At 42.6% G+C, this 10,920-nt stretch overlaps 1 protein-coding gene across 1 annotated transcript in view; it reads right to left on the bottom strand.

Moving 5' to 3' along the window:
• Cadps (calcium dependent secretion activator) overlaps positions 1-10,920 on the bottom strand; it is a 497,333-nt gene that overhangs the window by 486,208 nt on the left and 205 nt on the right. Inside the window, 1 exon segment of the mRNA XM_008827502.2 lies at positions 10,704-10,920. This exon segment is cut by the window's right edge and continues 31 nt beyond it. Coding sequence (XP_008825724.1) covers positions 10,704-10,920 — 217 coding nt within the window.

Here is a 10,920-nt window from a genome sequence, read left to right as displayed (position 1 = left end):
AATATAATAATATTATACAATAATAAAATACAAATTATTAAAAAATGTAATGTTCACCACATCTCTCTTTTTGCTATTCTACACAGGAGCACCTCTGTTCCTTAGGCAGATTGATAGCTTCCCGGAGGTGAGAAAGGTTATCTAAAATATCTTTGTGTTTTGTCTACAGGATCTAGTAAGTTTCTTGTTTGTAGAAGTGGCTCAAAACAATGTATAACATTGTCTGATGATGTCTAACAAACAAAACTTGAATATGGAAGAGCCCCCAGGAAATGTTTTGAACACAGTATGTTATGACACACTGCCTTATAGACAACAGTTGCTATGCTTGTCAGAAAAATCGCCAAAGTAGATGTTCAAGATACATTTCAACTCATTTGCTTAAACAACTCCGTGTCTACCATCCACACCAAAAGGCTGTTTTTCTACATGGGCAACAGAAGGCATAATTATTTGCAAGAATTTTCACTGTTTTCCCTTTGCTTTCCTTTTGGCTCAGTAGATTTTTGCACCACTCTGTGCCTTTGCCAAAACCCCATTGTCTTTTTGAAAGTGTTGCAGCCCCTGGAGTGTTTGCAATTTAGCATGTGCTCCTGGAACACATTTAATATTTAATTTCAAAGTATCTCGGAACTTTTCTATTGTACAGAAGTAATATTGAAACCTTTCATGGGACAAGCTGGTGTGTTCCTTTTGCATGTTGCTGGAAGGACATCAATACATTATCAGAGGCTGGGGAAATGATTCATTGGGTAAGTGTGTTTGCTCTGCAAGCAGGAGGACCTGAGTTTGTATTCCTAGCCCCTACATAAAAAGCCAGCCACGGCTAAGAGTACCAGTAACCCTAATATGGGTAGAGGTGAGGGTGGAGGAGGTATGTCTGTGAGGCATTTTCTTGATTGTTGAACAACATAGGATCCAGCCCCACTGTGAGTGGTGATTCCCCTAAGCAGGTGGTCCTGGATTGTGTAAGAAAGCAGGTTGAACACAGGCCAGTAGAACAAGCCAGTAAGTAGCATTCCATCATAGCTTCTTTTTTAGCTCCTGCCTCCATGTTCCTGGCCTACTTGAGTTTCTCAGTAATGAACTGTGATATGGACACATAAGCCAAATAAACCCCTTCCTTTCAGGGTTTTGGCGTTTTTTGTCACAGCAATAGCAAGTAACTAGAACAGAAACTGGTACCAGGAATGGGGTATTACTACAACAGACCTGACCATGTTGTTTGGGGGAGACTGTGGAAGCATTTGGAACTTTGAACTGTTGAGTGCTCAGAGCTTAGTAAGCTGTTATGTGGGAACTCAGAAGATAATTTTGAGAGACCTGGAAATGGCGGAGATCTGGTGTGTAAAGTTTCAAGAGAGGCAAAGACTATCAGGGCTGTTTGGGTGATATTTTGAATTGAGCATCTGTGGTTTCTGGTCAGCTGAGGCTGAAGAATCAGCTGTGGTTAACAAGAGACCAGAACCACTGAAGTGAAAGCTTTGTTTTACTGGGACAGTTGATGCTGGTCAGCTGGGGCTACAAAGTCACCTGTGATTAACCAGAGACCTGCATCACTGAGGTGAAATCTTCTGGGAAATATTTCCTCACAGTCAGTACAAAGAAGCTGTGATCCAGAGGGCTGAATCGCAAGCTTGAAGCAGAGCTTGGTAATGTGTAAGACTCTTCCATATGGTAGTGGCTTTGGTAGCACGAAAGCTGCATCATGAGAGGCCAAGAGAGGCCCTTGTGAAGACGTACCTTCTATTAGATGCACAGAACTTACAAATTCTATAGCTTTGACAACATTGTGACTGATAATATTTTAAACAGCTTAACTATCTCTGCAATCTTGTCTGCCGTTTTTTCCCCCACAAAACTCTAAATTGAATACAACCTGTCACAGAATGCATACCCAATACAGACACTCACTGTGGCCCCTTCTTATTCTGTTTGGCCATTTAAACACATAGTATACTGATTTAAGTTCAACCGAGAGTCAGCTGTTGTAGGAAATTCATAATTATTTTTTTCTAGAAAAATTTTCTCCAGAAAGTATCTAGAAATTTGTAGGTTCACGTTTATTGTAAACAAGACAAGTTTGGAAGTAACTGATACATGCTTCTCTGACATAAATTACCTTGAAATCATTTGGTAATTACCCACTTATAAATAAGCAAATAAGTTGTATGTCTATAGTGGCTATGCTTCAGAGTCCTTAACCTCTTCCCTTTCAAACTCTCTAGGATATAGAGCATTAGTGTGAAGTTTCAACATTTGCTGAGTCTCTTCTGTGTGTCAGACACTGGGAGGTAGGGACTCAAAGAACTGTAAAATGTCTCAGTCTTTGGAAGAGAGGCACACAAAAGATAATTCAAATAGTGTGTACATGAGGTAGAAGGGACTCATAACAGAGTTGTCCGAGATTTAGTCCAATAAAAAGACCTGGTAATGTTTCCTTAAGAAGCTAACACTTGAGTTAAAGAACAAATGAATGAATCAGAGAAAAATTCTGGAGAGACATTCTAGAGTGATAAACAGATCCAGCAAGGTATTGCAGTAAAAAATAGTGTGGGGGCCTTGGGTGGACAAGAGTGTGAGAATCTTATTATTACTCCTAATGAGAACATTTCCTCAGCATTGACCCTGTAGTAAGGGATGCATTAAGCAGTTAACGCGCTTTTGGTATTATTTTATCCACTTTAAAAAAGAGGAAGGAAAGACAGACACACATAGACAGGACCACATACCTGTTAAGGTTTGAATGTGAAATGTCCTTCCCAGGCTCACAGGTTTGAATGGTTGGTCCCCAGATAGAGGTAGTATTTGGGGGTGTTGTGGATGCTTTTGGCAGATGTAGGGCTGTAGGGATGGGTCTTATGGGTTATAGTCTAGCCTCTGTTCTGGTCCAAGCTGTTTCCTGATGTGCCAAGATGTAAATAAGCAGCCTTGTGCTCCTGTGGCTACAGCCCTAAGCCAGTATGAACTCCATTATGCCTTTCCTGGCCCAGCGGACTATATCCACACTCCAAGCTTTCATGCCCCCTACCCCAAATCCTTCCTCTGTCAAACTGAAGGTATTTGGTCATAGTATCAAGAGAAATAATAGCATCACATAGTCACCAGCTCACAAAGCTGAACAGAGATTTAAACTGTAGACTGACGACATACGGAGGTGGAGGACTTCAGCGATGTTTTCTGTATTATATTGGCTATTTATGTCTTTCTTTCCCCAGATATATGAAAGAAATGTGTGTGTGTGTGTGTGAGAGAGAGCGATACATATGTATGTGCTTACAATTAGTCATATATGTTTGGAACTTACTCTCTGCAAACAAAAAACATTTTACAAAATGTTTTTATGTTTGAGTAAAGAGTAAATTTGCCAGTGATGGTGATAGTCAATACTACTAAGACAAATCTACATATGTAAAACCTACATTTGAGTCAAAGCCAAACTATCAAGACTTGAAGTAAAAAAGTGTCCTAGTCTATGACAGCAAGGATGAGAAAGGAGGAGACAGAAGAAGGAACTCTGAAGCCCCATCACGACACTTGAGTGGCCCAAGATCCCTTATCAAAGGTTTCTGCTAACCATGTGGCAAGCCTTCCCATTAATGAGTGCTTGGCACTAGCAAGCAGCAAATTACCTGGCAATCCTATCCACATTCTTGTTGTTCAAAGTGGGTATTTTAATGCTGGAGAAATAGATCCCCATTCTTTGAATAAAAATCAGTGAAGTGCTTCAACAAAAGAGGAAGACATGCCTGGCTCCATCTAATTTGTAGAGGATGCTATAATATCAGCCACCTGCCTTCCTGGATCTTCTGGTCCATCATCTGCTGATGATGATCAGGATGATGATGCAAATTATGAATATAAGGCTTACTGTGGCCAGTACTTCACATACATTAATTTGCCGAAGACTTTCATGTAAAAATGAGGCAATTATACATATACATATATGCAAATATTTATATAGATATACGTGTGTGTGTATATATATAGAGAGAGAGAGAGAGAGGGAGAGAGAGGGAGGGAGGGAGGGAGGGAGGGAAGGAGGGAGAGGGAGAAAGAGAGAGACTTAGCTATTGTAAGAGCTAATACTCAATTTACACTTAAAGGCCAGAAAAGTTAAGGCCAGGCTCCAATCATTAGCTGCCTTTTCTCTCTTTACTTATTTAATAAGAACAGAAAAGTAAATCTATCCCAGGCTTACAGTGATCAATAAAAAAATAATAAGGTAGCTCTGACCATCGAGCTCTATTTCTGCAGAAATGATGAATCTGATCCTAACAAGGAAACTAGAACAGTTGCCAGAACTGGGAACATAGTGTTCAAAATACCAGATCCTCTCCCAGGAATGCTTTCCAAAGGCCAGGGTCAGACCATCCATGTCTGTAAAGCAATGGTAAAAAGAGAAGATTTTGGCAAGGTCCACAGAGCTGCTGTTCTAGCACACAGCATATATGGTTCCCTTGTCCTTGGAATGAACAATTGAGTTAAAAGTGATGAACATTCTATTCTTTAAGTGATACTAGGAGACTCTTATTTTGCTTTTTTCAAATCTGAAAATCTGTCCTATTGCTGCCATGCAACCATAAGAAAAAACATAAATTCATATTTCATTGTGAAATATGTTGACAGTTATAACTGCTGAGAACCAATTAAAATGGGAAAAATGCTTTGTAGACAAAATAACTTTGTGGTTTGGTTCCAGGTCACAAGCTATAACTTACCATCTCCCATGTAATCTATCTACTAACCTCATCTGACAGTTTAGACAGTTGGATGAATTGGATTCTGACTTCATATCTAACTATTCTGGATTCTTTGAAGAAAGTGCCTTCTTTCATAATATAAAAACATGCCAAATTCAGGCTTAAAGGGATTTATGTCTTGGTAATGAGCAGCCTCATTTTTCAGAACTTTCAATTATTATATCTGAAGGGACATGAGAAATTATCTAAAGCATTCCTAAACCTACCTTCAAATGGCAGATGAAGACTTGCTGATAATCTGTGTCTTATTAGTTCTAGTGTTTGACTTCAAACACTAGTTTCAATATACATGCATTTCCCTTATCATTTAGTTTTAAAACATTCTGTAGAGGAAGTCCTTTGAGGTCACATATTCAGCGATGCTGTCAGTCATCTCTTAATTACACATACCAATATACCCAACCCCTACTTTTTAGTTTTTGATTTGAGTTAGGTTTTCTGTTACTTAGACTATTCTACCAGTGTCAAATGGTGACTCTTTTCCACACTGTTATCTCAAGTTTTTCTCCAGACCAGGATGCTTGTTTTAGCACAAACCATGCTATTTCTCTAATAGTAACTCTAATCCACTGCCTTCATGAAAATTTCCTCAGTATAACACCTGTGCTGGATAGCGTTCGTGTCAACTTGACACGCCTGGGTTGAGGGAGCCTCAGTTGGGGAATTGTCTCCATTGGATGGCCCTGTGGCCATGTCTGTGGGGGAATTTTCTTGATTGTTGAGTGATGTGGGAAGGCCCAGCCCACTGTGGGTGGTGCCATCCCTGGGCAGGTGGGCCTATGTTGTATAAGAAAGCAGGCTGAGCATGGGCCAGGGGAGAAAGTCCGTAAGTAGCAATCCTCTATGGCCTGTGCTCCAGCTCCTGCCTCCAGGTTCCTGGCCTGAAGTTTCTACCTTGGGCTGTCTGATGAACTGTGACCCAGGAGACGTAAGCTGAATAAACCATTTCCTCACCAAGTTAGTAGTGGTTGGAGTGTTTTGTCACAGCAATGGAGAAACAAACTAGACCACCCAATCTGAGCACACATCCACATACTCTGTCCCTTTCCCTCCTTAGCACTCATAACCAACACCTTTCTATTCTGGAGGTCTCTGGCCTCTGTGTATGCTGTATTTCAATTGTAACCCTAAATTCCTCCAATTCAAGAACCAGATTTCACATGTGTTGATTCTCCCATGACCTCTGGGCCTGTGCTTGCCACTCTGAGCCCCTGTTCACTTGCTTCGAGCTTAGTTCTATGTTAGAACTCTCAACATCAACCTTAGCTTTAGTTTTAATGGACAGCTAGCCCCAAATTAAATGCTGTTCATATTTCAATGTGACAGCCTATGGTTGTGAATTGTATTTGCTTTTGCTGGGGAAACATCTCTGAATCATTTGACTTTCATTACTTTACACATTTCTTCAAGAATGAAAGATTTAATTTCCTTTGTTCTTACATCCACTTACAGGGATGCAGAAAGCCATTCCAGGTATGTAATGAGGCAAGAAGTTTGTATGACTTTTCTATCTCTGCATCTTCTTCAGAAGTACTGTGCATAACAGTACTAAGCATAGCAATTCCTTCTCACCGCATTGAGGAAACAGAGGGGAAATGCCAATAGTTGTATTTAAATAACTCAATTACTTTCCTGATAAAGAAACACACAATTCTGTTTGAAGAAAATCTGGTTTAACAGTCACTTAGTTCTCTTGAAAGGTTCAAATATTTTTAAAATGTAAATCCTATTTTGCATTGACAGAGCAAACATTAAGATTTCTGAATAGTGGGAGCAAGCTAAATGCCTAAAGCTTGTCTGAATGGAGGAGGCACCAACACACACACGTTAACCAGCACTGGATCTTAAATTGTATGAAAATCATGGCTTTTGAGTCATGCCCAAATAAAGTAAAATAAGTAAATGAATAAAGATGGAATGTCTATGGTGAACAGTGACTCAACATTAGCCAGGGTTTCATGGGAAGATATAAGCTGAATCATATGGAAGTGAATAGCTTGGATTTATAACACATTTCATCCGGGCATCGAGTCCTCTTGAATAAAATAGCTCTGCTGGAGTAGACACAATTTTAGATCTCCTTTTTCTACACACACACACACACACACACACACACACGGGGGGGGAGAGAGGGAGGGAGTGAGAGAGAGGGAGAGAGATTGCACACAAAATATCTACTTCAGACTATCTATAATCTAGGCATTAAGAGTACTGCTACCCAATTAAAAATAGTCCTGTCAATCTAAATATTACACATCATTGTTTACAGTACTTGATGTTACATTCCCTTAGCAGCATCTCCAAGTAGCTGGTTCACATGAGGTAGCCACCATCACCATTACTACATAACTTAAAAACAGATGGTATAGCTTTGCCATGCCAACTTCTCAGAATTCGCTTTACCATTCTGACAAAGAAGGGTGGGGGGAAAAGCAAATAACTGTTGCCACTTATGAGTTACTTAATACATACTGTGACAGTCTAGTGAGGAAACATTTTGTTTTGGTCATCTGATCGTTCCTGTTATGTCAGATTTAGACTCATAGCAAAATAAGCAAAATATATTCATAAACAATAAAATACATTTTGCAAATGGTCTAAAGTCTCCTCTTTTCATAGAAGAGAATATTCCATTAATTGGAATACTCAAGCACTTTTTTTCTTTCCTGTAAAAGTGAATTAACTACTCAGATTACCCAGGAGTGGTGCCTTCTACCTCTCTTTCCTCCCACTTGTTCTTTTGAGTTAGCATCCTTTTCCTTGAACCATGTAAAAAGACAGCTGACTGAAGTCCAGACTTCACAGCTACTGGGCCTCTCCTTACTTCACATTCTTTAAGCAGTTAGTAGCTACGTGTCTATTTTGCCCATATTGACTATATGATAAGCACCCAGAGGAAGAGCAGTGGGCTTTGTAAAGGATGTATAACATGCTGCCTGTTGGAGTTTCTGTTCCTATCCTAAACTATCTCTGACCAATGTCTCCTATTAAGAAATGAAAACAAAACAGGATTTGGAATCAGAATGCCCCATGGCTCAATTCCTACATTTTATCTGTCTGTGTGGTACTTTAAGCAAACTATAAAACCTTTCTGAATTTCAGCATGATTTTGGTCATTCATATATTGCCAGGATTTTTAGGAGAATTAAAATTATCTCAGGGACTGGGGAGCAAGGGGCAAGCACTCCATTTGCTTTGGATGTGTAAGACCCTGGGTCTGATAGCCTGTACTACAAAAACAAATAAGACCTAAGAATAGAAAGTGGAATTCAGAGAAAATTAACAGAATCTGAAGTACAGATTTTAATTACTAATAATGTATTAGTATTTGTTATTTGACTGTAACATGGGTCATGCTTCTGAAAGATATTAGTAACAGGGCATTTGGTGGATGTGTGTGGGAGCTCCCTGCACTACAATCTGAATTTTTAAGTTAACTCAAAAGTGTTCTAAAAATAAAGTTTAGTTTGAAAAATGACCTAAGTGAAGGGTCTTGCACATAGTAGATACCTGAAATTAGTCGCTGTCAGGATAAAGACTCCTGGGCTTCATAAGGCATACTGTACTCTGTAATGCACTCTTTCCTAATTCAACAACTTTTCTTAGGCAGTTCTCTCCCATTCTGTCTTCTGCTTCTCTGTACCCCTTTCTCTACATCATTTCACAGCTGGCTTTTTCTATTTTATCCATATTCAAGTCTGTTAAGAGCTCATCTTTAGTTTGCAAGTAGTTTATATTGCTCAAAGACTGATGTTACTCATCAAGTCTATCTATTGGCTTTGAAATTTACCATAATAATCATGCAAACTTTATTTTTAGAGTTTTAAAACTTTGTATGTGGAGAGAAGGAACAGAATGCCATTTTCAGAAATGCATTAAATATCTAAAGACAGAGCAGCAGGAAAAGCTTGTTTCCTTTTTAATAAGGAAGTACAAATATTCATCTTCTCAATACAGCCATTAGGCCTGGGGCTGCTTTGCTGCATGTATGTTTAGCAATAGTTTTTTTCAGTATCCAAAAATAGTTTGAAAGAAGGCCAATGTTATCAATCTGTCCTGGAGTCTCTCTGATGTTAAGGTCATGTGTGAAAACAGAACCAGCTTGCACCTCAAAAGACAGTTTTGGATGGATTCAGATAACACATGCAATCAGATCAGAAAACATGGCTTTTGATGATCTTTCTCAGCTGACAGAACCAGGGTTCTGTGATGTTCTCCTTCTTACTCTGTTCAAATCTCTATTTAAAAGTTAGGATAGACCCTTTGACTGCTAAATGAAAGGTCTCTTTGTGTTTTGTTTTGTTTAATGTCAGTTTTTATGACCAAAGGCTAAGACATCTTTGGTTGGTGCTATCATTAAAGAGAGATTTGGAGATGGAATTTCCCATACTTCAGACACAATTACCATAATTCCAAGCAGAAATTTGGATTATCAGCCCATATGGAAGCACATCTAACCTTATCCAAAAAACTTTTACTTCTCTGAGGATGTGTTTGCTCTAAAATAGTCCAAAATACAGTTGAAAAGCAAAAGGCCATGGAGGGGAGAGAGGGGTATGAAGAGAGGGTGGGAAGGTTGTGAATAGTCGGTCTGCCGTGTCTCACCCAGGAAATGAGTTTTTCTCTTAATAAAACTGACATCCAAGTTCATGGTAGCTGAGATAAATTGGCAGCGTTGGGTGCTGTGCATGTGTATATATGAGCAAAACAAACAGAGCAATCTGTGCCACCTCCAGATAAGGATGCAAGGTAAATACTGAAGGATCCAGCACCTTTACTAGAGCAACATTTAACTCAGATTTCAATAGCAAGAACGCAGAAATCCACTATGTTAAGAAATTAGTCTCACAACCTTGGGGTTAGAGCTGGCTCCCCCCATCGCCCTGGGGGCCCAACTGCTTTTCCTGCCAGACGCAGTCATTTCCAAGAAGGGCAAACGCTGTCTTCACTAACTTCGCCTGGGCCTTGACCCCTTCTTGGCCCCTCCGCCCGCAGGGACCGCTCTTCCCCTCCTGTCTCTGGCTGGGGATAGAAATGGGTGCCCCTTCCTATCAAAGGTAGCTCAGAGCCCCTTGGCCTTGTCGCGACCTCAGACACAAAAAGCTTTTGATGCCTATAATTGCAAAGCTTTTTGCAACTGCACTTTATCAAGCCAGTAACAGCGGGGCTTGGAGGGCCTCGGCGAGCCAGAGGTGGCGGCGAAGTCACCTTGGGCAACGAGACTAGGGTCAAAGCAAGGCAGGTGGAGGTGCTGACCCCAGCACAAGGACCAATAGGGCGTGCCCCTGCTCTGGGGTCAGAGAGGAAGGGGAAACGCGGATTGGCAAGAACCTCGGCCGGAGGGAAGCTTTGCGGACCCTCGGGCGACCCTAGGTGGAAGATCACTGGAACAGACAGGGAGGGAGAGGCGGTTCGCGGAGTCTCGGGAAGCTTAGCCTTGTGGGCTGGCTTTCTTCCCCCAGTCCCCGCGGCTGCCTGCTGCCCGCTGCCCGGGGGAGCCCTGCGTGGCTCCGAGGCGATGCTCTCACTCCACGCCGGCGCCCCCCACCTGCCGTTGCCCCCACCCGCCTAGCGCACGCCCAGGAGGGCGGGCCGGAGCTGGGCGCAGCCGCCGCCACTGGAGAGCGCTGGGAGCCCCGCGAGTGCAAGGCCTCGCCGAGCTCCTCCGGCTGCAAGTCACTCCCCGCGCCAGCCAGGTCACCCAGTGGGACCTGCCCTCCTGGGGGGGCAGGGAGGCCCGGGCGAGCGGCGCCGCGTAGCAGGCCCCGGGCAGGTCCCAGGGAGCCCCAGCCTGGCGGAGCGGGACCTGGGCGAGCCGAGCCTAGCCACGACGAGAGGGTCCGCGAGCTCCCTTCCCAGGGCGCGGACCCCACCCTCCCGGGCTCCTGGCCATCCCCGCCGCCGGTCCCCATTGTTCGCCCGACCTCCGGGCGCACTCACCTTCTGCTGCCGCCGAGCCATGTCGGTGGGCTGCTTGGCGTTGAAGGGATAGGCGATGCAGCGCATCACGAACACATACAGCTGCAGCCTCTTCTTCCTCTCCTCCTCCTCCTTCTGCAGACGCTCCAACTCTTCCTTCTCCTTCTCGCTCACCACCGACGGGCTGGGGCTGGAGGGCCGGCCGCCGCCTGCTCGGCTGCTGGGCTGCAGCCCCCCG

Source organism: Nannospalax galili, unplaced genomic scaffold (genome assembly GCF_000622305.1).
Source record: "Nannospalax galili isolate Female #2095 unplaced genomic scaffold, S.galili_v1.0 scaffold91, whole genome shotgun sequence".
Classification (NCBI taxonomy): domain Eukaryota; kingdom Metazoa; phylum Chordata; class Mammalia; order Rodentia; family Spalacidae; genus Nannospalax; species Nannospalax galili.
This window is presented reverse-complemented; position numbering and strand designations above follow the sequence as displayed.